The sequence below is a fragment of the Arvicola amphibius genome, chromosome 15, assembly GCF_903992535.2.
Source record: "Arvicola amphibius chromosome 15, mArvAmp1.2, whole genome shotgun sequence".
Classification (NCBI taxonomy): domain Eukaryota; kingdom Metazoa; phylum Chordata; class Mammalia; order Rodentia; family Cricetidae; genus Arvicola; species Arvicola amphibius.
Genome location: NC_052061.1, coordinates 20,646,643 through 20,673,985, shown reverse-complemented (window position 1 = coordinate 20,673,985; position 27,343 = coordinate 20,646,643). Strand labels below are relative to the sequence as shown.

The window sequence follows — 27,343 nt, the reverse complement described above, 5'->3', positions numbered from 1 at the left end:
TTTGTCTAAACTCTGCCAGGCTTAGTGAGAACAGTGTTACAAAATTTTGCATTCTTGCTTTTAGAGAAGCAGCAAAGGTCATGCATCAGCTGAAGCTCTGGTTAAACTTCTTACTTCACGGCCCCAAGTTGGAAGCCTTCGTGCATCCTACTGTGCATCCTGCTAAGCCAGTGTCCAGCAACTGGTCCATTCTTCACACAAGCCCTGCTAATGGTGTAGCTCTAAAGCTCAGGATCTGGGTTCTGCCGGACCAAGAAGAGTCCCAGACTCACATTCCGTGGCCTTACTTTGCCTTTTGGCTCTGAATAAACACAAGTCTTAAGGCTCTAGCCTACAAGTAGGCTGAATGTCTGAAAGAAGCTCCAGAGGTCATGGAAAAGCTAGAAATGACTAGGCTGTCTGCATTACATAGCTTCTGTTGTTTCAATGGCTGCATGCGAGGCTGAGAACATAGCTGCAGTGGGGGCTGCATTGACTGCGTAGAGTGTTGTCAACCACAGGAAGGAAGTGTCTGTGTATTTACCCTCAGTCTACCAACTACTTTTAGTGATGTTCAAGGCCAGTGGAATATAGTGCACAAGATCATTTGTTCTTTATACATATAAAACTGGAACACTGTGTGCATAGATTAGATTTATTAATGTTAAACATGTACTCAATTAGCCAACAGCAATGTGAACATACATTTACTAGGATGTTCTATTCAATAGTCACATGTCCTGATGTTCCTGAGTGGAAAGTGCCATCTCTCCTTTCCTAACCTACTGCAGGTTATTGCTAAGTCTGAGAACAACCATCCAGCCTCGAATGGGTCTAGCAGTGTATCAGAGGTGATAGTGATATTTTGGCTCTGTATCTCATCCACTATGATTGTACAGTATCCTCCCCTGAGTATTGTGAGTTCATGCTCATAATCTTCTGTAGGATGGAAATGAAATATTCACAGTTCTCTGTGTGACCCGCTGACATTTGTCCTTCATGTCCTGATTTTCTTCCTCCTTCTGAAGACGAACCGAGCTCTCCAGTGTATATCATCAACTCCCCTCTGGATGCATTGGATTTCATCGCTAAGACCCACTTAGGAGCATCTTTCTGGCATGGCTTTCTCCTCCCTCCCAAGGCTGCATTTGTTACTAATTTATTCCCATCTGCAAATAAACATGAAACTTATGTTTACCTCCTTTTCTTCTAAATATAGCCATAAGTTGTCGGTACTTCCGTTGTCATTCTTAGCCTGTCTGTTTCCTTCACTGGTCACCTTTCTTAAAGGAATAAACAGTTGCCTCCAGGCCCTTTACTTTCTCTCCTCCTAGTTCTCTCCAGTGTGCTTTCATCCTTGCCTACTAAAGTAAAATCCACTCACTGTTGCCAAGGGCTTCCGCCATGCTAAGTTCAAAGTCATGCCTCAATCCAGCGTTGCTTGGTGCACCTGACCCCGTGTTTCAGGACGCCACAGTCCGAACTCACGGGTGATTTTCAAATAAGACACTGCTGCTTCATCCACTTCTTTCTTATCTCCTAATGTTTCCCCAGGAAAAATCCATAGATGATTCCCTTGGTCTCTGAAAATTCAGCACGTTATTGATATTCTTGAATAAATTACCATTTGTTTGTTTGAGCCCCAGCTTCTCGGATCTAATGTCACAGCTGATGCCTGCATGTCAAACTTAACACCTTCCATGTGAATTCCTACACGCCCTTCCACAAGATTTATCCCATCTAGAATCCTCTATAACTCACACATGGAACATTCATTCTTTCAGTTGTTCCAGCCAACGCTTTTTAGTTATTTTTGATGCCAGTTCTCATGCTTTTGTTTAAATTATCAGAAAACCCCCATTAAATAATACTTAAAATAGGTACGGCACTCAGAACTGTGCTATCCCTTCTGTGCCAGGAATGGTGTCATGCCTCACCTATATGAATGCATTGGTGTCTTACTGGTCTATTGTAGGCTTGACTCTCTCCAGCTACATTCTAATTGCAGCACAGCTCTGTTTCTCTCTATTGCACTGAGTTAATCACTGTTAAGCCTCTCAATTGCTTTCCATTTTTCTCAGAGTAAAAATAGAGTCTGCAAAGACGTCAGAGATGATTCTTGCCAGGGTTTACCTATGAATTTCATCTTTTCTCTTGCCTCTCATTCCACTTGTTGTTACTAGAACCTTGATGTTTTCTGGATACAGCAAACACATGTGCCCAATAGCTGTTTTCTGCATCCAGTAATCCTTCCCCCAGATATCTTGGCTGATCCCCCTTATCTATTGTATCTTTGCTCAAACATTAACTTCTAAATGAAGTCCTTGTCAATTGATTATTTCATTATCCCAATCTTGGACCAAGAACATCATTCAAAGTACTTTTACTTGCTCCAATACCTTGTCTCCATCAACCCGCCGATGTCATATAATGCCCGCCATCTCTCAGGCTGTTTTCTAGTTATTGCTTTTCTACTAAAAACAAACTCGAGGAGGGCAAGTGCTCTGTCTGCTTTATTCCATATTTTATCTTCTGTGTCTAAAACAGTGCCTGACACAGAATAGTTACCTAAATAAAGCATGTTGAATGACTTTAGAAATATGTGGTATCTCTTTTGCCATCATACAACTGCAGAATGGAAGTTTTCCTTTATTTCTTTCTCTTTTAGATAATCATCATTTGGCAGAAAAAGAGTGTGGCCTCAAAGAATCTCAATGATTTTCAAAGGCCACACAAACAAGTAAAGAAGACATTGTGCACCTGCCAAGTATTGTCTTTGTCCCACATAGCTATGTTACATCTTAATGTATTATATAATATTTAAAAAAATAATTTTCTTACAGAAATAGTCTTTCCAAATTTAACTTACATTTAAATGTTATTGAAACTCTACCATTATGGAGAACAGATATAGTCCTATTGGATTCTAAATACATCTATTAAGTGGTTATAATTATAGTATAGAAGTCATTTTAGCCATTCAAGAGTGAATTTTTAAAGCCAAATCTAAGGGTATTTTTATTATAATAAAATTTTACTCATTCAATATGTAGAAATCCATAGAATTCAATATTATTATTTAAGTCCCTTAAGAAACCAAATTTTGTTCTTGATTTTTGGTAGTTTTAAAAGGCAAAGTAGATTTGTTATATATGGCTAAAGTCACTAAAATACTTACCTAGTATAAAAGACAAGTTCTCAGGAGATCAGTACTTTCCCATGTTTGCAAATATGCACACACTGAGAACATAAAGTGTCTGAGCATTTCTGGTGGGTGAGAAATGTAGAGAAGGCAGTAGAATCTTTATTCTACTTTATCAAGAACTCTTGATAAAGAAAGTCCCATCTTTATCAAGAACTCTGTATTTGTCAATAATTATATTATGTGCTGGAGATTCAGTAATAAGTTATAACACTTGACATATTTCTCACAGAGCCAAGTCAGGCAGTGGGGGTAGCATTTAGGTCAGTTGTATAATCAGTCAGAGACTTGGAGTTTTCAAAAGAATTGCTAATGAGAATGAGCCAGTCTTCCTCAGACTGAGAATGTACTCCACTTGGTTTTTATGTTTTAATAATTTTAATCCTTAAAACCTTGAGATGTATTATAAAAAATTCTGATTTACTTGAAAAATCTTAAGAGATGGTAACTTCTGGCCTGCCTAGCCCATGTCCCACTGTGGAAAGGACAGGCTGTACCAGAGTGGTGGCCACTTCTGAAGGGATTCGCCCTCCTAGTCTGCTCTGGTTTCCATTCACTCCCTGGCTTCCTTCTCGTTTTTTTCCTGCATGATGCCTTCAGGCCTCTGTGCTCGCAAGCCCTACAGAAAGTGAAGCAGCGTAATTGGCAGAAGCCAGCAAAAAATGAAATCCTGGGACTTTTTTCAAAGGGCTGTAAACAAACGTTCTCTTTTCTTCCACAGCGGTGCTGTGGCTGACCCGCCACCGTGGTTGGTACTTTTAATTTACTTTCTCATGTCATTTTCCCTTGGGCATGGGCATATGTGGGTGCCAAGCCTCAAAGATCCCAGCCTGACCTTGACTCCACAGTAAATATAGTTTCCCTTAGGCAAGTGGACATGTGAAGTCCTTCTGGCTGGGTAACGGTGGAGAGGCTGGACAGACACTGCCAGTCAGAGGCATCCACAGGAGAAGGCACAGTAGAACTCACGAGTCAGATCCCCACACCCCAGCACAGGCAACACTACCCCATCGGGCTTCACCAATGAAACAAACCCATTATCAGCACCAGAAATTTCAGTCCAGATGTCTGGCTCATTATCCCAGGGTCCTGAATTGTCTTTAAGGAAGAGCCAACTGCATTGACCCGAAGTCGCCAGCTCAGGGAAAGCACACCACGGATGTCAAGCTTTGGCCTGTGCGAGGTGGAGCAGCACCACCTTCAAGGGCTGGCAGTGAAAAGCACAAGGTGAGTTCTGACTTCAGGGTATATCAGAATGGAGGATGAAGTAGTCAGGAAGGAGAGCAGGCTGAAACCCTTCAACTAGACACATGGGAGTTAATCACGAGGGCTTGTAAAATAGGGGATGGTTTAGCAAAGCAAGTTACACTGTCCTGTGACTAAGACAACACCGTAAAGTGTCAAGGGCAAAGACACAGGCCGAGCAATCCACAGGCACAGAACTACTGAAACTTACACATTCCTTTCCCAAGAGATAGTCTAAGAACTCCAGATTCTTTCTGACTTAGAAAGCACTCTGTCCAGACTGGAATCAAATTTTGTGATTTAAGAGGAATTGTTTAATCCCATCTATGAAATGAGGTTCAATGACCAATCTGCCCCCACAGGATTTTCGCGAGGAAGGAGAGAAGAAAGAGGCTTTGAAAGTCGGCTTTACCACACAGGCAAGCAGTCTTTGGTGTAATTTTTATCAATAGTGTTTGGACACTCAGGATTGACCCCATGAAGCCTGGTAGGCTCTGTGACGTCACAGCTTTGCATGGCTCAAGGAACACACTCTACTACAGAAACTTTGCTGCTGATTTGAACATGCTTACACTCTGGTATATTAGGGCAGAAAATCCAGTTGCTTGGGATATTTGCCCTTTCCCAGAGCATACCACAGTGCCTTTGAGAAAGGCATTGAAATGAAGGGAACTGAATGCACAACCCAAAGAACGAAGATCAACAAAAATATTCAAACATACACAGTTGTGGGCCTTGTGTCTCAGGACCTGTTGTGTCTCAGTTCTATTTTCCTATCATTGTTACCGATGAATTCCATGGCCAGGAAGGGAATGTGTATAAAATGTGAATAAGATCAGCCTGAATGGGACAGTAGATATGATGGATGGAGACACAAGTCTTTATTAGAGAGCAGTCTCAAAAGTGTTTCATACTGCAGTCATGTGGACATCTATCTCTGCACCAGCATCAGGATGGGTCTTCTTAATCCCCTGAAGCCCCTAATATTTCACAGTATCTAGCATAGAGTAGTGCTTAAATGGTGTTTAAATCTCACAAAACCACAAAATGCCTACACCAGTCCATATTACTCGTAATAAAAGGCAGCTGATGAAGCAGATGCTATGAGTTTAGATATCATTGAAATCAGCAGTAACTAGAGTAGGGAGCTGATTCCCTCTATTGCTGTGTGGTTACCAGAGGCTTGTGTGTCACCGCACGATTCTAGGGAAAGTCAAGACAAATGAGCAAAGGCTTTGAGCAAAGCAACTATGTGGGGGAGGCCTTGAGTCTGCTCCTTTGAAAGATGCCGCCCCCAAAATGCTGATCCAAACAGGACACGGTGGTTGTTTGCAGATACAATTTTGGCTTAATGTGGAAAAGGAAAATGAAATTGTGTTTATTTCAAAGAGCTGCATCTGGGCCAGTGGGCAGGATTAAAGGAAGCAAAGCTGGATCCCTGTCTAGAGTGCGCTGCACTAGGAAGCAAACTCGTGTTTCCTGTAACCACAGCTGCGCTTTACGGTCTAGGCTGGAATTGGCAGGGGCACTGTAGGTAAAGCTTCTTAATATAATTCGGGAGGCTTAATTACATAATCGTTAAGTCCACATCAAAATCTAAGAGTTTAATATTCACTGATTTAATCTTTGCAGCCTCAATTTATTATGAAATTGAAGGCATGTGGTGCTCTGCAGAGAGCAGCTGTCCATAATTGTGTTTACGTGGACAGGAAATAAAGGGCAATCTGTGTTCATTAAACACGCACACATAGATGTAGACACGCATGCAAATGTATATACACATACAAATATATACACACATACAGATGCATACACACATACATATACGCATAACACTCATTTATAGGCACAATACATAAACTCAACACACTCAAACAAATGTATACATACATACATATATACATAACACCCATATACTGCACATGTATACATGTATACATACAAATAAACACACACATGCTTACACTCACACACAGATAAATACAAACATTTGGAAAAATCTGTTTTATTATTTTAATCTAAACAGTAGAGAAAGTTTTACTTCCTTTAGTGCTATTCTTATTCATGATGAAAGAAATTTATAAAGCAAGTCAAAGATCTATCTTAAAGCCCTTAAGCAAACAATCCAGCCAAAAATCCACACAGTGCAAATGCGAAATAGCATTACCATGCTAACCCACTGTTAAATGAAAAAAATATAAAATCAGAGAAAGAAATGTGTACAATTTGAAGAGGAACATAGGAAAAGAATGGGTGTATGTCACCTTAGATGACTATCAGAATAGCATACATACATGAACACATACATACATTGGACATAATGAAGCAAAGCACACACAAATGAAGCTGGCAATAAAATGGAATCCAGTAAGAGTTTGATTAGCACTGTGAAACTGGAAAAATATAACATAGCTAGGTAATAGTGGTGCATGCCTTTAATCCCAGCACTCGGTGCGCAGAGGCAGGTGGATCTCTGTGAGTTAAAATCCAGCCCGGTCTACAGAGCTAGTTTCAGGACTATTACACAGAGAAAGCCTGTCTCAAAAAACCTATCTATCTATCTATCTATCTATCTATCTATCTATCTATCTATCTATCTATCTATCTATGTTATTTGTAAATATATATCTACATATAATATATTATATATACATAATATAGATCATAATATAAAGAACAATCAAAACATGATACATAATGAAATTCTGCAACAGTTTAAAAATATTTGCAGATCTTAATTTATAAAGACAAGAATGAGAGTCACTTAGCATGACGAAATGAGTCACTGACAGGTCAGGAGGTGACTCTGAGGGTGAAAACACTCGCCAGCAAGGCTAAGGACCCGAGTCTGACCCGGGATCCATTAGTGGAAGGAGGGATCAGAGCTCTCCAGGCTGCCTTCTGACCTCCACAGCGTGCCATGCACATCCTTACACAGCACCGAGAAATAAATACACGTAAAACATATTGACTTTGTGAAAATGTCAGATGGTATTTGTCATATCAGACATACAATAAGTAGTAGATGATGATGGAAATCACTCGGTTCATTGTAAGAAACAGAAAAATGTAAGTTTTTTTCTACAGCTAGTAGATAAGGATAAATACAAGAATATTGAACAAGCTGATTTCATTATCAAGAATATATTGTGAAGATAGTATAGATTAATACATTTTACACTGTTAAACTTCCCACATAAGCAAGATACAATTTTTTAAAACCAATATGGCATGGAATCAGAAGGGCAAAGGTGTGCTTTGGAGAGCACCTGCGTAAACACAGTAGATTCAGGATCTATTGTGACAGGAAAATGTTTCTGTAAACCAAGTGGTGGATTCTAAGTGCAGTTATCCGGTTAAAGCAGCAAGAGCCCTTGGAGAATTCTGAACCTAAGACTGTGGCAAGGAGCTAAAGACACTTCCAGTTGCTGGATACACAATGATTTGAGCCCAAAATAAATGGTAATGGTATTAGATTATAAAATAAAATAAAATAAAATGAAGCATGTATGCATCCACAGTGATAAAAAAAATGATTAGTTGCATAAGTAATGCCTGGGAGGAAAGGAAATATTATAACATTTTCCCTCTCTTAGCAGTCTAACTTAAATGAGAATATCCATGAAGTTAACAAATCAAATATCCAAAGACTCTTGTTTGTTAATTGTAACATTAATATAATAAATGAATATCTAAAAGAGCAGTTTCCATTTTGCTAAATTAGTTTACAATCACTAAAATCTCATTTCCGTGAAACATTTATGGGAGAATACTGATATGTAAGACATAAAAGCATACATTTTATCCATGACGTGTATTCCAGCTTATTTGAAGAACATACTGTAAGTGTGTGGATGCTATAGCCACTTGAAGTAAAATTAAAAAGCATTTGCAAGCCTATCTACTGCCTTTAAACAGACCTTGTGATGTATTATCTTTGCTCTTATGATTCTTACATCATATATATACATATATATATGTATATGTATATATACATATATATATGTATATATATATATATATATGGAAACATTGGCTCACATCTCAAATATCCTTTATCATAATAATTTGTGCTACAGCATGGGCCCAATATATAAGTTTCCTTGATTGTTTTTTAAAATTGATTTTTGTTCAAAAACATTATGGGTGTGAAGAGGAAATAGGCAAGATCTCCTGAGATAATTGGGAGTGTGGGCAGAAGGGGAGGGGGAGGGAAAAGGGAAAGGGAAGGAGAACATGAGAGAACAGGACGCTTGAGATGGGGGAAGGACAGAAGGGCAAAGCAAAGAAAGAGATATCTTAATTGGGAGAACCATTATGGGGCTAGTGAGAAACCTGGTACTAAGAAAATTCCCAGGAATCCCCAAGGATGACCCAGCTAAGACCCTAAACAATAGTGGAGAGCCGGGCTGAACTGGTTTTTCCTGTAATCAGATTGATGACTATCTTAATGTCATCATAGAACCTTCATCCAGCAACTGATGGAAGCAGATGTAGAGATCCACAGCTAGGCACTGGGCCAAGCTCCCAGACTCCAGCTGAAGAGAGGGAGGAGCAATAACATGAGCAAAGGGGTCACGACCATGATGCGGAAACCCAGAAATACAGCTGACCTGAGCTAGTGGGATCTCACTGATTCCAGAGTAGCAGTTGAGAAGCCTGCATAGGACCAACCTAGGCCCTCTGAATGTGGGTGACAGTTGTGTGACTTGGGCAGTCTGTGAAGCCACTGGCAGTAGGACCAGGATTTACCTCTTGGGCATGAACTGGCTTTTTGGAGCCCATTCCCTATGGAGGGATACTTTTCTTGCCTAGATATAGTGGGGAGGGCCTTGGTCCTGCCTCAAGAGATGTATCAGACTTTGTTGACTCCCCAGGGAAGGCCTCACCCTCTCTGACGAGTGGATGGGGATGGAGTGGGGAGAATGTGATGGGAACGGGAGGAGGGGAGGGAATGGGAACTGAGATTGATACGGAAAATGAGAAAAGATTGCTTGAAAAATAAATAAATATAATTTAAAAGGAAAAAAGAAAAAGCAAAAAGCAAAACAAAACAACAACAACAAAAAGTCATTATGTATTTTTGTACCATTTTGTTTTATGTGGCAAAAGTCAGTATAGAAACTGAAAGAGCTATTTGCTCTTTCAGTCAATCAATCGATGAGGAAGACCATAAATTAATAAAGGTAAAAATATCTTTAGCTAACTGACTTAACTCATTAATGTCGTTCTAGCTAATCAGTATCACCTGTAATGTATTTAAGTATTCTTAAGCACAGAATTACTTTCAAGACTCATGTTTCATAGCAATGGCTTACTTAAAATATACTCCCTGTATGCTGTTGACCAGAAGTTAGAATGTTAATAAAATTTTAACTTTGATATTATTGATCATATCCTATATTAAACAACTTCACATTATACTTTAAATTGTAACATCTAGGGAATTTTATAACACACAAAATAGTGTAAAAGGAAATGTCTATATGATAAAGTAAAAAGAAGAAAAATATAAAAGTCAATTAGTGCACATTACACCATAGTTAGACTATCACTGTCCATGAGGGGGAACAGATCGATAATCTACTACTGTAATTTTTTAATTTTTATTTTAATTTTATATGTACATATGTTTTGCCTTCATGTATGTTTACATGCCTGGGGCTGCTGGAGGCTAGAAGAGGGAGTCCTTCCCCGGAAAGAGAATCACGGTTGTGAGCTGCCATTTGGGTCAGGTCCTCTGGAAGAGCAGCCAGGGCTCATGGTCACTGAGCCACCTCTCCAGCCCCATTTCACTTCAATCCAGGAACATCGCTCCAGTGAGATTGAGCAAATTGGTTCATCTCACAGATTTCAGAACTGTGTTTTCCTCACTGGGCTGTTTGGGGGGTTTCAAAATGGAGCACAATTGGATTTTATTTCTGCTCAAATTAATCTGCACTGAAAGTCCCTCAAGAAACACTTGATTCATTCTCCCTCTCTCTGTGATTGCTGGAGTCTACCAACCAATCCCATCTTCTAGAGCACAGCTACCTCCAGCTCATACTTGCTAGCCGATGCAGCTCCAGCTGGAGAAAGCTGAATAATACAATTTTTAACACATAATTATGACAAGTGTCCATTGTGATTCATGTGAAATTTGAGGCTTACTTTATTCTTTTACTTTAAAAATTAATATAGTATTTATAAGTAAGAAATTTCTATAGGGCAGGAGTGAGCATAAAGAAGATTGGCTGTTCACCTATGTGGGTACACAAACCAGGAAGCTTGGCCATCTATGTAAGACAACTCTGAAAGTCTATTATTTCCAAATATAATTTAGGAAGGAGTCTATCATTAATCATGTGAGGAAAGATGGAATTTTCCAAATATTTCTCTTATTATTTGAGATTATAATTAAATCGTTGTCCCCTCCCTTTTCTTCTTTCCAAAGTCTCCCATGTGCCACTCTGTGCTCTCTTTCAAACCAATGGCCTCTCTCCACATTTACTGTTGCAGATATATGCGTGTGTCTATAACTCATTATATATATATATATATATATATATACACACACACACACATATATATATACATATATAGTCACTGACATGCATATATATTTAACTCATGATGAAATATCAGCAATGGAACATCAAGAGAACAAATTGGGGAAACATTAATTTTATAGAAGTTCATTCATACTTTGTTGAGACTCCTTTAAAAAAAGAATAGATTTTAGAAGTTTGTTTTAGAGAAATGCCTTTTAATTCCCTCTAAACACAAGATACCCAGAAAAATGCTAGTTTGATTATAATGGAACTACTGATGTCAATAATGCATGCAATATTGTTTTGTTCTTGTTAGTATTAATAGATTAACCACAAAAATAGGAAAACAATTGATGAAGACATGAATACTGTTAAAATGTGCATCATACTTGCTAGCTAAGGTATTAGTATGGCAAACATTTGGATGCAGTTACCTGTCATTTTTGATCTATCTACCCATCCATCTACTATCTATTGGGTTGCCAATTTCTATTCTTTGCTCATAGATTCTGTCTATACAGTCATCTGTGCATACACATATATAGTTCCATGAGTATGTATATGTATGTGTGTGTCTTTGTGTACCTGCCTGCATGAAAATATAGCCCTCAGAGATGACAACAAGATGATGTTCAGAATTGAACCTTCTTATGTCTTAGGATAACTAAGAAGAGGTCCTCAGAATCATGTGAAAGTCCTGTATCATGCTGCACTCTGTTCAGGAACAGTGAGAAGTAGAAAGTACTGAAGGATCTGTGAGTTAAAACACACGGCTGACTGTCTCTCAACTATCGTTTGGGACCTTGTAAAAGTAGGTGAGACTGTATCACGCCCTACAGCAGGGCTTCTCGTCCTTCCTAAGATACAACCCTGTGATACAGTTGTTCATACTGTGGGGACCCTGACCATAGAATTCTTTTTGCTGTTACTTCATAACTGCAACCTAATTCATAATATAAATATCAGTGTTTCCCAATGGTCTTTTGAGGATCAAAGCCCACAGGTTGAGAACCACTTCTCTGAAGGATGCCTTGGTCCTCTTTCAAGAAGCTTATGGACTAAAAGAAAAAAATGAACATGGCAGGTAGTCCTGCCATCACAAATATCCTCCCATCATCCATACCCGAGCACTGTGAAGTCCTGTCTCCAGATCTTTCACCAAAGGCACAACTGTCTCCTCTCTATCTCATCTAAATCAGTTTTTCCATTTCCTTTACTCAGTCAATGATTGGCGAAAAGCGGTTTCTTACCCTTTGGGTGAGATGTGATGGAATTCTCTAGGGAAGGCTCCGTGTCTCCATCTTGACCACTGCTGCCTCCGGGACCACCTCCGGGACCACCTCCGTTATGACCGTCTTTCTCAATCAGTTTGTCCACAGTAGCAATAATGCAGTTGAGGCTCTTCCCCACGTTGGCCCACACCCGATCCTAAAGACAGCATGGGTGTCACTACAGACTTCACTACTAAATCATCACATTAGCCAGCTTAGAGAAGCAACCAGAGGCACAGTCAGCAGAGTGTGGAAAGGCTACAATATTATCACTATTTGGGTCACATTTCAGGTATATGAAAATCTATTTTCTCCTGAAGATCAAGGTTAAATCTTGTTAATTCTTTAGTTAATATAATATGTTTGAAACGATAACATGCTATATAATATTAACCAGTAATTGAACTTTAATTGTGACATTTTGCTAGATACATGCCTTTTTTATCACAAAATAAAAAAAGATACGATAATATTTGAAAGAAAGGCTATCACATCAGAAACTGTCCATCCTTGTGACTACTCTCATGTCTTGAGACATCAAGGTTTCTCTGTGTAGCTCTGGCTGTTCTGGAACTTGCTCTGTAGACCATGCTGGCCTCTAACTCAAAGATCTGCCTACCTCTCTGTCTCCAAAGTGCTGGAATTAAAGGTGTGTGCCATCATTGCCTGGCAAGTACTCTCATCCTATGCTACCAACATCCACTTCCAGAATGTGTTCATTTGCCTAACCTAAAAGTCTGTTGCCAGTACAGATAAACCTGCCTTTTTCCATTCTCAACACATCTCTGACAGCCAGATCCTTAGATCTTCTGAATTTCACACATGTGGTGCTCTGTGGCTACATAGCTCAGAGCTGACATCGTCTGTGCCACCGTTCCGTGTAGTAGACTACAGTCACACAACTCGTGCCATTTTTCATTTCCTGGGAAACAGCTCATGTCTCTAAGGAACCTCTTTACACTGGTGTCCCCAGTTATGACAAGCTTGTTCTTTTTGAATTCATTGATTCATAAAAACTGCATTAAATTTTAAATAAATGTTTTAAGCACAGTCGCTCTGATAGAGGAGACCAGTCTCGCTTTTTAGTATTCTTCTTACAGAAGCCGGCCGGACACACAACTTAGGCACCCACTCGGTCTCTCTATGTGGATATGAATCAAGCAGATGCGAGGCGCTCTCTATGCAGACAGGAGTCTTTTAGTTGCTCCCGTCTCTAAAGCAGAGCGGTATCAGATACCTGCAATGCTCTTCAGCACAGGGCTAAATAAAGCAACTACTGAGTAATAGCAAACCATCACTGGTTTATACATTTTCCACAAGTGTGTATTTTCCATCTAAGTTAATTCTGTGAACAAACAGATTCGAAAGAGGGCAAATCTATGAAGAAAAAAAAACCCTATAGCTGAATTTACATTATTTAACTATTGTCTTATAAAAGTTAAACCGAGTAATCTATCCATGTCGGTTAGGTGTACAGTTGTTCTGTTTAGCTGAGAAAGTACCAGCATTTTCTATTAAGAAGACACGTTCAAAGCGAGAAAGCTAATTTTGAGGATTTACACAACACATAAATGTGGGGACTGTGGGCAAAGCCCTCATTTCTGCGGACATGCTTGTCACCTACAACGTGGGATCCTAATTCTTGCTCCACCTGCTTCACCATGGTGCCTTCTGAGCCAGCTGTGCTTCGTGCCTTGTGTGGAAGTGTGCAGGGGAAATCACTACAATTTAGCAGGCCCACTTCCAGCCCAGCCCGGTTTTCCTCAGTGAGTCGAGCTGGCTTGCTTTCACCCTGCAATTTTGCCCGTGAAGTATGCTATTAATCACAAATAATCATAACAATCTTTCCCCAAGAGGAAAATCTTTCCGTCAAAGCCCTGAGAGGACTTCCCCTCTCAGGGAAATTAAGACGCTAATCACATCTGTGGATTACATCATCCTCTGCATGCTGCCTGGGGAAATGAGGCACAGGTGTCCCTTAGCTGGGACAGAGCTCAAGTATGCAAGAAGTACTGGGCCAAGGAAGTGAGAAGCTGGAAGGCTGGGCTCCCTTCAGCTTTGGATTCGGTGGGGAATCTACCTTCCAACCACAGTGACTTACTGAATGACCTATGACCTTTACTCTAAATACATCTTCACCGCTACCACCGGCTTTATCCATAAAGTGATAAAAAAAGAGTGGAACAATTCTCTAGCTGAGCCTCGGAACAAACTCTATTATTGACAAGCAAACAAGAAACAAATCCTTCTCAAATTTTCAGATTAGCTTTGCATGGGAGACAAGTTTTCAGTTCTCTTTCTGCTTCTGGTGTTGAAGGAAGCTTAGGTTTTTATCCTAGAGGCTCTTAGCTGCTTTTTTTTTATGCAAAGGAATACCAGAGATGACTCATTTTGTTTTCAATTCCATCTCTGAAGAGCCAGAAGGGACAGATATTAGGAAGGTGATTTGCTATCCACATCTCTAGATGAGTCTTCATTTGCATAGCACAAGATTACAAGATTCCACTGGTAGAATACATGACTCCAGTTGCAAGCGAAGGCACGGGTTTTGGCCTGGGGAGCACAGTGAGGCTTGTTCACTGACCAAGGCCCTGAGGAACGCAGCAATTGTGACAAACAGGAGGCACACATGTCGGTATTCTCGTTCAGAGGACGTTTTCTGAGGGTGAGAGATGCGTGATCTCTTCTGCAGCCCTTATAGGTAATGAGCAGATGATCAAACATTTAGGAGAACAGCAGCAAACCCTGAGCAGATACATTCCGTTCCTATCTGTGGAAAGGCAAGCCGCTGCACTGAAGACAGAGAACTGCTTTGCTCCTCACTCTCTCTTCTTTTATGGCCTTCAAGATTAAAACTGCTGATTTGTGCCTGCCTTTAAGGCTAGCCTGTAATTCTTTAAGAGTTCTGCTTTTACTCTATGGGACAGGAACTATCCCTCAGCAGATTTTTAGAAGTAAGGAAAAAGGAAGAGAAGGTAGAAGGAAACAAGATGGGGGGTTATAGTGTTTATATTTATCTGGCATCTATACACTAGTTAATTTCACTGTCAAAAACCACAAAATCAGTACCTATTTTTGACTCGGTTTTCTAGGAGAGATGAGTTTAGGTAAGAGAGAAGTAATAACATTCAGTATTAACGTGGAAGAAATGAACTAGAACTTCATTTCTCTTGAATCCAAAGACTTGATCCCTCCAAAGAGTTGATGATGGCACACCACATGCCAGACAGGACAGAGTCAGGAGGAGAGGCTTCCATGCAGGCTCAGAGAGGCAAATGCCATTTTGCAGTGGTAAACTAAGCCTTCAAGTATCTGAGATCAGACACAAGACCGATAGAAGCCGTAGTAAAACACATCCAACCAAAAGAACATGCCAGTCACATGCACCTGTTAGGCTGACACCAAAGGAGCCAAGGATGCAGGATTGAACAAGACACTTTAACAACTGTCCGTTCATCCACTTCGATAAACATAAGTGGCATGGCTAGCAGAGGAAGAGGATGGGCTCCAGATCCATTTCACAAGTGGAGTATGCAGAGGAGCAATAGCACAGGAAGGAAAGATTCAAGTATGAGGCAACTGCAGCCCATCATTTTGGAAGTAGGATACTAAAGACTTACTGGTTAAATTCTTGAAAGGAAACCTTGGGACTATAAGTCTCCTCCTAAAGGAGCCCATTCCTTTAGATCTGGAAGCACACACAGAAGACAATGACCAACAAGCACACCTTCTCATTTGGATGGCTGTTGCTGTGCCAGTCTATAGGCAAGAATCATTGAGTTTATGCTGCTGATGTGATGGGGTCCTAGTCCTTCCTTTTCTCTATTGCAATAACACTGGACATTTCTGTCTAGGCTGGCTAGCAGTCAGTGAGAAGATACAGGAAGGAGGAGATCCGGAGAGAACCTTCATCTGGCGACACATGGGGATAGAGACAGAGACCCATATTGGAGTCCTGGACTGAGCTCCCAAGTTCCAGTTGAAGAACAGGAGGGAGAAGATGAGCAAGGAAGTCAGGACCACGAGGGGTTGGTCCACCCACTGAGGAGTGTGCCTAAGCTAATGGGAGCTCACCAAAGCCAGCTGGACTGGGACTGAACAAACATGGGATGAAACTGGACCCTCTGAATATGGCTGACAATTGGGGCAGACTGAGAAGCCAATAATAATGGCACTGGGATTTGTCTCTACTGCATGTATTGGCTTTTTGGGACCCTATTCTATTTGGATGCATACCTTCCTAAGACTGGATGGAGGGGGAAGGGCCTTGGACTTCCCACAGGGCAGGGTATCCTGCCCTCTCTTAGGACTGCAGGGGGAGGAGGGGAGAGGAAGGGGAAAGCAGGAAGGAAGTGGGAGGAGGGGAGGAAGTGAAAATTTTGATTGGTATTTATAAAGTAATAAAAAATAAAAATTAAAAAGAAGATACAGGAAGCCCAGAGATGTGGCTTTAATCCACACCTCTACCCTTTTCGGGCCAGAGGTGCTAAACTAAACTCGAATTCTGCATGGCTCTCCTGTACCCAGACAGGTTTTAAAACAACCATCAGAGATATAGCTTGAAAGGCCATTCCCTAGTAGTAGCAGTGATTGCCCTAATATGAGGAAGCAACAGAAGGTTGGTAGTTTACAGGTTAACAATTACTACATGGAGCCTGAACTTTAGCTAATGTCCTTAACCTTGATGTAGACTTCAGGGTTCCCCTTCTCCAGGGAGGTAAAGTAGATGCCAACTTTTTCTAGCTACTGAGGCCACAAAACAAGGCGGATGCTATGCCAAAACTGACTCCATTCTGAGTCTAGGCCTTCATTTATCTGTGGGTTAGGATGTAAGTGACTGTAAAGGTCAAACCCAGTGGCATAGTCGAGAGAGTTGGATAGATGCATTAGCATGTAACAGAGGAGCATTACAGCTGCCAGAGTGAGCTACGAGGGTCGAAAGGAAGATGACTACTCAGCATCCCACATGCTACGGACCCTGGAGCACAAAGAGACATTCGGGATCAATCATGAATTTTGAAAAGACAGCTCAGTAATGCTTACATGATCAATTTTTATGAGACCAATTTTTGATCAGCAACAATGCAATAACACAACCAGAATAGATGTGGAAGTCCAAAGTTTCTCTGTCTCTCTCTCTCTCTCTGTGCCTCTTTCTCTCTCTCGCTGTCTCCCTCTCTGTGTCTCTCTCTCTGTCTCTCTGTCTCTCTTTGTCTCTCAGTCTCTGTCTGTCTCTCTCTCTATATATATATATGTATATATATGTATATATATGTATATATATGTATATATATGCATATATGAATAAGTTCTTGTTGGCTATAACTCATTTTTAAGGTCTTTGATTAGAAACACCCAATGAAGTAACAAGGTCAATCTTATCTTCAACTCATCCTTGGGTTAAGTGAGGACTACTTAAGATTAAACATGTTCTCTAACACTACAAATCTCTTCTCCTTCTATGGATTGGAGGTCTTCTCTCTAAATCCTAATTTAGAGTATTGGTTAAAATAAGTTGCACATAAGATGTTCTATAGGGCAACCGGCACATACACGACCCAGGCTATACAGGCCTCAAACACTACCAGCGCAATAAGTCTACTACAAATACTAAGACTCATGGCATTCATCGCAACCAGGACAAATTTTGTGGCTTTGCCTCTTTTAGATCTTCCTGTTTTACTTCAACTCAGCTGCTGGTGAAAATCCTTTGTCACTCCTAGCAACCAAGCTGAGCTTGCATTCATTTCTGACCTTATCCCGAGTTGTAGGCTCTGCTCACCCTAACGGCCTCAGCAAGCCACTGAATATGGCAAGTGATGACCTCTCCATATTCATTCTTCCTGTACGGTCTTTGCCCAGCCCCATAGTCAGGCAGAAGTTAGGCCCACCCACGAGTACTGTAGTCAACTTCATCCATTGCCACGAGTACTTCGTCACTCTTGAACACCTGTCGGCTTGGTGCCAGAGCCAGCGCTGTACCTTTTGTCAGCTAGAGCCACTTGGATAGCCAGGAAGACAGAGATGGTTCCTGTTTCTCCTTAATCATCAAGGAAAATACTTTACTAAGGCTACCATTTTTGCTATCCTCAAAACATGAATAGATCAACACATACTTCTCAGGCACCCACTCTGTGCTTGGTCAGTATTAAACAACCAAGGTATGGAGGAAACACTGGAGGAAGCGACGTTTCTATTGTGAAGCATTCTGGGTTTTATGTCCACTGGTGAGACAGTAATGATTTAACTTTTTTGCTTATTTTTTGTTTTTGGAGACCTTGTCTCTGTGTAGTCCTGGCTGCTCTAGAACTCTCTCTGTAGACCATGCTATCCTCAAAATCAGAAATCCTAGGCTCTGCCTCTGGGACTAAAGGTGTGTGTGTGTGTGTGTGTGTGTGTGTGTGTGTGTGTGTGTGTGTGTGTGATCACTACCCAGATCAATGATTTTAACTTTTCACTGAAAGTTGCACATCCCCTACATATATGAGTACTGTTATGCGCTCACGTAATTGTTAATTGTCAACACCTGTTTTTACAGGTTATTGCTTCTAATTAAATTTATACTAATATAATCAGTCAACACTTTGTGTACAGCTCAGCATTTCCTTTACTTACTCAGCTTGGAGCATCAAAATTCTCCACTTTTTGAAAAAGGTCTCATTTTGTTTTCTTATAGACTAGATTGATGTCCAAAGGCACATGGGTTGAAGGTATTAATAAATTTCTAAGGTGTACAAGTCCAAATCAATACAGTCATCAAAATATGTGACCCTACACCAGGAATCGGAATAATCTGGAAAGTGTTCCCAAAAATATGGTGATATTCAGCATAAAACGCCAATGAAGAAACCACCATTGCTAAATTTAATAGAATAAAACAGCTCTGCTAAAATTCACGTTAGGTTGCAGGACAACCAGTCACTGCTTTGGCCAATCCATCCAATCAGCTTTCCCACATTAGCACAGAAGACTATCTTAAATTGGATGCATTAAACCTCATGTTAAGTGCCATCAAGCAGGGACTGAAGGTGAAAGTATTAATTGTAGGTTGGGAAAATGTAGCTGTGGGCAGGGTTTCATGAATATGCATGTACATAAAGTTCTTATCTGGGGCTTCTTTTATTTAATAGAACATTTGTGCATTTTAATGGACAGCCATGAACTTTGCTTAATCGCCTTTTGTAGGCGTGAATAGCAGAAAAGTATTCCGGGCACATATCTCCTGGGGGAAATGGACTGGACAAGTTCAGGAATGCTTCCCATCCATCAAGGAAACAGATGACAGACTACGCTCAGTTGCCACGTGGGGACCAACTGGCTAAACTCCCTTCATCTCTTCTCTGCCCTTTCTGATGCTTAGACCAACTGATTGGAAAGACTTCATTGTTTTTCTAGATTATTCTCTCTTTTTCCCCTTTATTTAGTCTTTCATACACTGTATCCTGACTGCGGTTTCTCTGCCCTCCACCCTGCCAGTCCCACCACACACCCTCCCTCTTCCTCAGATCCACTGCTTGCACTCTTCCACTCACAAGCAGCAGACCTCCCAGGGAAGAGTGCTCTATAACACACAAAGTGTGTTGAAACAGTCAATGGGGAGGAACACGCAAAATCTTTCTTTTTTGTTGTTACTTAGTTTTCCCAATACAATAAAAAAATCAATAAAGCAGGTTGTAAAACCAAATGAGTATAAAAATGAATTCATTTGAAGAGTCTGATAAGGAGCGATTATGACTCAAGCTCTTAATAAACATAGTAACTCATCTTTTTATATAAATAACTGAAATATAGATCACTAAATGATAGAAATAGTTCATATTAGACTATATAATTTAGTGATTTTTGCTTTTTTCTTTAAAGTTGATATATTCCTTATTTTTTACAAAGGAAACATGAGGTGTTTTTTTTTAAATATGAGGTATTTTAATAAGGTCAATGTTTTGCTATTTTTTGAGAAAATTTAAGGTCTATATGGGGAAAAACAAAACTGTTTTTCCATATCAATGTTTCTGCTACTAATCTGCTAATGGGAATTGATATTTAAATATACAGTATTATAGATATCATATAAATTTTATCAGCTTAAGAAAAGCTGACTTCAAATCCCGAGTAAATATAATATCCAGCATTCTGCTAATTGCTGCTTATTTCCACTGTCTCATGTTGACACACACTGGGATGAACTGCATCACATAAGTGAAGCAGCCCACTCTCTATCCTAAAACAACAATGCACCTGATCTGTATCACAGGGAAACTCTGAGGAAGTGTGCCTTATTAACTGAGAAGCTGAACTTTATACCCAACACAACTACCCTATCAATTGTTGGAAAGACCCCATTTTAATCACTGTAAGATCCACAAAACCAGATTGTAATATAATGTGGCTTAGGGACAAAGAGGGAAAAGATGGGATAAGGGAATAAGTTTCTTTGAATGTATTAACTATTTCAAATAAGACAGGAATGTGTATTCTTCCAAGGGAGACCAAGCAAAATTAAAACTGCTGCCACGAAATTCCTAGGACGTTCAATTTAACATGTTCTGTGGTTCAGTAATCTCTGATGTAGAGCTGTTGAAGTTTTCCTGCTCTCTGCTGGGAGATGAACAGTCACTAGAGTGCTTAAGAGAGGGGAATATGCACCCCAATCAGGATTAAGTGGAAGACGGCTAGAATAGTCAGTTTGGTGCTGGAACACTAATAAATAAGAATCAAGGTTGCACATTGGAAATCAGTATGGCAACTTCTCAGAAAATTGGGAATCAATCTACCTAAAGACCCAGTGATACATGGGCGTATACCCAAACATGCTAAATCATACCACATGGACACTTGCTCAACTATGTTCATAGCAGCATTATTTGAAACAACCTAGATGCCCCTCAACAGAAGAATAGATAAAGAAGATATGGTACATTTACACAAAGGAATATTATTCAGCTCTAAAAAAATGACATCATGGAATTTGGAGGCAAATGGATGAATCTAGAAAAAGTCATCCTGGGTGAGGTAACCCAGTTTCAGAAAGACATGGTATGTAGTCACTCATAAGTAGATACTAGAAAAGGATAACCAGACTACAATACACAGCTCCAGAGAAGCTAGATAACATGGAGGGCCCTAAGAAGGACACATGGATTGCCCGGGGAAGGGGAAATAGCTGAGATCTCCTGGGTAAACTGGAGCCTGGGGGAGGTAGAGGGAAGGGGATGGGGAGAATGAGAACAACATGGAACAGGTTGATTGAGTTAGGGGACGGACAGAGTAGGAGAGCAATGGAAGAGATAGCTTGATAGAGGGGGCCATTATGCAGTTAGAGAAAAACTAGGTGCTAGGGAAACTCCCAGGAATCCATAAGGATGATGCCAGCTAAGACTCCTAGCAATCGTGGAGAGGGTATCTGAACTGGCCTTCTCCTGTAATCAGATTGGTGAATACCCTGTCATCATAGAGCCTTCATCCAGTAACTGACAGAAGCAGATGCAGAGATTCACAGCTAAGCACCAGGCCGAGCTTTGGGAGTCCAGTTGAAGAGAGGGAGCAGCGTTTATATGAGCAAGGGGCAGTCAAGGCCATTTTGGGGGAAATCTACAGAGAAAACTGAACTAAGCTCATGAAAACTCATGAACTCTAGACTGACCGTGGTGGAGCATTTATAGGACCGAACAAGGCCTTCTGCAAGAGGGTGACAGTTGTGGAGCTTGGTGTGTGTGAGAGGCACCTGGCAGTGGGACCAAGATCTATCCCTGGTGCACAAGCTGACTTTTTGGAGCCCATTCCCTATGGTGGCATGCCTTGCTCAGCCTTGATACAGCGGGGAGAGCCTTGGTCCTGCTTCAACTTAAATGTGTCAGGCTTTGTTGACTCCCCGTGATAGGTCTTACCCTTTAGGAAGAGTGGATGGGGTGAGTTGAGGGGGAGGCAGGGGATTGGGGAGATAAAGAGGAGGGGTGGTAGGGGAAACTGTAGTTGGTGTGCAAAATGAATAAAAAATTAAAAAAAATCAAGGCTGCCCCACTTCAGCAGTTGGCTCTCTACCCCCATATATAGGAAGCGCTAAGTACGCTGGCAGTCTAAAAAGAGAAAGCGCATGAAGGATGGAAAGGTGAGACAGGGAATAGAAAAGAAACCGAAGGTGAGGAAATGGGAGGTGGGTTTGGTCAAAGCACATTACATAACTGCACAAATTGTAAATATAGAAATGGAACTTTCAGAAAACTTCATCCTGACGAAGGGCAGCCTGGTTCACAGATATTAATATGAGCTGGGGGATCCTGAACTAAATAAGGCATGGACGGGATAACTGGGGACTTTTCACTATTTGGAGAATAAAAAATTTAAATGAATTAATTATTTCTAATACAGAACAATATAGTAGATATAAGTAGATAATTACATGAAATTCAAATATTATGTTCTCAAACTAAGACGATAAATTAAATAATACTTTGAAGGCTAATGTTTAAGAAATTAATTTATCGTGATCACCAGTGGTAGATAAGATGCTTTGCCAACTCTGATAATACAGTAGTGAATAAGAGATTGAATCTTCTTTTAGAAGTTTATAAAGCACATGAATAATATAAAAAAGAGAAATAAGAACAACTTGCTATAATTCAGAATTCCATCCACCATGTGTGTATGGAATCCCAAACTAATTATTAAAACAAGATCATTTAGATTTGAAAATATGTGTAAGTAAATGCACACATGCATATGCACAGTGGTCTGACAAAACCTTCAGAAGTATGTGGCATCTTTCAGTGTATGGAGGAGTCGTTTAGGCAGGTAAGCTACAGAGTACCACTACTGAAGAAGCTCAATCAGAGGTTAGCTAGTGTCAGGCCGACTACAGGTATTAACTGCCTCTAAGAAAAGAAGAGGAGTTAATTCCTCTTATTAATATCAGGCCAATGGTTTCAGTAACATAACTCTAGCTAGTCCAAGTACGGAACAAAACCTCTTTTGAATATCAGTTTGCATAGGCACCAGTGTGTTTGCATGGAGTCTAAACTGTCCCTCCAGGTGAGCTGAAAAACAGCCATGGCGGCCCTGGAGATGAGGTCAGCCTGCAGACTGCTACTGCTTCCTTATAGGGGTCCCTGGCTGAGTGGGCTTTGTCCTGAACACTCTGTAGGTTTGTACAAACATCTATTCTCACCTCCACTACTCAGGGCACTTTAAATTCATCAATGCTCTGACAAATCTTAAACATTTGTACTTATCCCAGACCTTATCAGACAAGATCACAATATGGGGTTTTATAAGAACCCTATAAGAAAGTCATACATAGAAATATGAATCCAAAGCACAGTATTTGGCATCACTGAGTTAACAGAGGAGCCTGAATTTATTTTCAGATTATATATGTGGACCTGATTAATGGGATGTTTGATATGACTATTGCTATGAATTCGACTCTAAATAATATGCCAGTTGTTTTCTTTATGTGAACATAAGTACATTTATCTTAATACAGAAAAGAAAATGTACTCTAGCTTAGAAAAGATTAGAATTTGCTTGTTTATGAAATCAGGTTTATGACTCATTTTAAACTTTGTGTTTACTGGCTATAGATGAGCAACATTTCCACATACAAATGCAAGGCCTTGTGGGGTGCTGGCGCATGAATGCGTTGCCTAAAGCTTAAGTCACGTTGAAATACACATTCTCTTAAACCTTAGTTACTTCCTCCATGGTGAAAACTTGCACACGTGTAATGTTTGGTATGTACAGTGTGCATCACAGTTTTCTGCAGACCCCTTCTCAGGAGCAGCACACTGGAGCTTCTTGGTCCTGGAGTAAACATCAATTTAGGGGTATAACTTGAAGCAGAAATCAGTTGGGTAATTTGAATGCTGAAATATGATTCAATTTGAAATGATAGTTTAGGGTATTTCCAATAATAAGAACAGTTTTGCCAGTTGCGTGCCCTGCTAGAATGGATCAGAATTTAAAGTATGATAAGATCAGCTTTTAAACAATTTATTTGACTAGGAATGGCCAGATTTGGCTCCAAAATCCCCAGTGTCGTAATGCTGGAATTAAACCGCATCGCTGTAGAGAATAGTGTAATTACTGAAGCCACAAAATCTGGGACAGCCTAATAGTTTGGTCAGATGATGTGCTTTCATATTCTGGACAACCTAATCTTGGGATCCCAGCTGCTGGAAGCATCTGCTCGAGCAGGCTACAAAGAGAAATGCAGTATGTCATCTTCACTGGCTGGGAGGTAAAGGAGGATGTGCTAGTCAATTTCCTGGCATAGATTGTCATAAAATCCCAACTATTCCATCAGGGTCTAATTGTTTACTGACTTTTCGGGAAAATAAACCCGTAGAGCTTTCAATCACCTAATAACTAAAGTGTAGCAGGTAGTGGGCACGTTTGGCGTCCCTTGCTTCGGTTTCAACCTCTGTCCCTTCTACTTGACAGCTTCCATCCACACTCACATCGTCAGCTTTTCTAAACGGAGCCTCAGAAAGATGTGGGCTTAACAGAGATTCTCTTTCATGACTACAAAGCAAAAGTTGTTAGACGCATAAAGATGGACTCAAGAGGAATTACTAAGATGTATTGGCTTCTCATATGTTCACTGTAAGAAATGTAGGCTTCAAGCTAAGTTGTTGTCATGGTGAATGACTGAGCGCTAAGAGAAACAAGCAAATGGTCCAGCAAATGGACCTGTATGCTTTACATTCAAATCTAGACCAACTTACGTAATCAGAGAACATCTTCAGATGTCATTGAAACCCGGTTACACCCGTTTTAAACATGAAATTACTTTCAGAATTTGACTATTTAGTAATCAATACTAATACGTTTCTAACAGCTAATTAAGGAAAGTAATACGGCAAGTGTCTGATCCAAATCAGGCACCAAAACTATCTCTAAAGGTGTTTCAAATGCCTGCATCTTCTTCAGGTTCACTACATTGGACAGAGGTGAAAATATTTTGAAAATAATATATTAAGTGGCTACTATGACTGCTGAGGGTTTTTTTTTTTTGAGATTAAATCCCTTGGCAAAGGGATCTTTTTAGTAGAAATTGATTGCTGAGGAAAATCTGTAAAAATGCTATATGACCTTCACAATAATGATTTACAAACCAAGATAAAACATTAGAGGGAATTTACTGAGTAGGAGTTTCCTTCTAACTGTGTTCCACTAAGGCGAACTATTTCTGTGATTTCAAGAAACAGTGACTTCAGAGGGACCTCCTAAGATGTGCAAGGGTATACAGAGACATGCAGACCTAGCATGCTCACGATGAAAACCAAGAGAAACATGGAAAACACTTTACGGCCTGTGCAAACAATCAGCATGCCTTTGCCTTTCCCAGAGAGTGGTCTGTGGGAAGCAGAGAACTGTGCAGACCATTTGCCAGTTCCTCCACAAGGATGGAAACCCTGACTATTGTTCCAAATGTTGCTAAAATTGCACCCAATCAGTGCGCAAGCTTTCTCCTTATCCCTCCTTCCATCTACCCTAGGTCCTCCTCTAGCACAAGGCTCGCCTATTATGTGGAAGGGACAAGGGAACCCATCTAGTCCAGACCACCTCACTAAGCTCTTTTAAGTCCTTTGTCTCAGCTGAAGAATTCCTCAAACGAGAAGTGGGTCAATTTTTTTATTCTATGTGGGCCCAGTGCTGCCCATCTCCACCTGACCTTTCCAAATGATCATTTCCATTATAGATAAGCCAAAATTTCAACTATTTATAAAAACAGAATAAATAAAATTAGTAATAATCTGGTCTATCTCTGTGTTGTGCCTATAGCTACTACCTCTCTCCACAGAGCTCAAACACTCGGTTCCCTTCCTGGAATGGCTTCTTCTGTTCCCACGCCCACCTCCAGGGAGGCTTTTGAACCTCCACTCTGACCTCCACACCCTGGCATTGGTCTTTATAGACCTTTAAGGCTGCATTATACAATAGCCAGCTGTCTTTCCAGATTTCTGAATGAGCTGTGAGCTCTAAGAAGCCATAGGGTGTCCTCAGGAGTTCCCAGGGTGCAGTGTAGTGAACCCGGCAGCAGCAGAATGTTGATTCTGACTAAAGCAAAAGGCCCTCTCTAACCCTTCCTACTTAGTGACGTCTCTCCTTGGTGCTCCACAAGACAGTCCTGAATTCAAACTGGGTCGAGGGAACTCCTATTAGCAGAAGCTATCCCACAGTATCCTAAACTTTGTTTCCACATTTTATAGCTGTTAATGTGTTTTCTCTCCCCTAAGACTTTAGTGAGGACCTAACATGGTTAATTTACCATTTCAAAATGTACTGGACTGAAGACCTCAAGAAAGAGGGTGGCCAGTTGAAATAGCAGGGAAAGTAGGGCTTGGTGGGAGGGACCACAGGAAGTAGAAGAAAATGGAGAAAAGAAAGTGCAGCCGCTCAAGATTTTTTACTTGATTCAGGGTAAACATAGCAATTATTTCTCAAAGGGTAAACTTGTTTGGTTAATTAGGAGAAATAATTTCTTGAAATTCACAATCTATATTTTTATATAAATACATATCTGACATATTCATAGGTATATGCCTGATTTATTTATATTTATTTATATAAATAAATTTATATATTTATTTATATTTATTTATATATATCTGACTTGTTTCATATAGTATGTATGTATATATATATATATATATATCACAACTAGGGGTCTCTAGGGATAGATTTAGTTGTCATAATAAGACTATAAGCCACATATTTTAACCAAGAAGCACATATCAATATCCCGCCACAGAATCTGACGAGGCCTGTCCAGGCAGTAAAGCATCACCTACAGATAAACCATTTATTGTATATTCATCCTAAGAGCTAAGCAGGACAGATACAGTTTTCATTATACAGTGGGGAAAATTGAACTTCAGAGAGGTTAAGAGGTATGCACATCTTGGAGATGTGAATAAATCGAGGAAGTTGAAGCTAAATTGAAGAAATATCTGATTGCTCGTCTGAAATGCTGTCATGTGGGAAATACAAGCTCCATCAGCAACAGCAGCTCTTACTCAGCATGCGCCTCCCGAACTGTGTAGGTGTGCTTCCTGTGGTCGGAATTTTATCAAAAAGGAGATCAGTTGCTCTCTCATGGGCCCTCAAACACTGTTCTG

The 27,343-nt window shown here is 40.3% G+C and overlaps 1 protein-coding gene across 2 annotated transcripts in view; it reads right to left on the bottom strand.

Annotated features, from left to right (window-relative positions):
• Inpp4b (inositol polyphosphate-4-phosphatase type II B) overlaps positions 1-27,343 on the bottom strand; it is a 400,041-nt gene that overhangs the window by 89,724 nt on the left and 282,974 nt on the right. For both annotated transcript variants that reach the window (XM_038312818.1, XM_038312820.1), the window contains exon 16: positions 12,207-12,384. In XM_038312818.1, the coding sequence (XP_038168746.1) occupies positions 12,207-12,384 (178 nt within the window). The remainder of the gene's footprint in view (positions 1-12,206; positions 12,385-27,343) is intronic.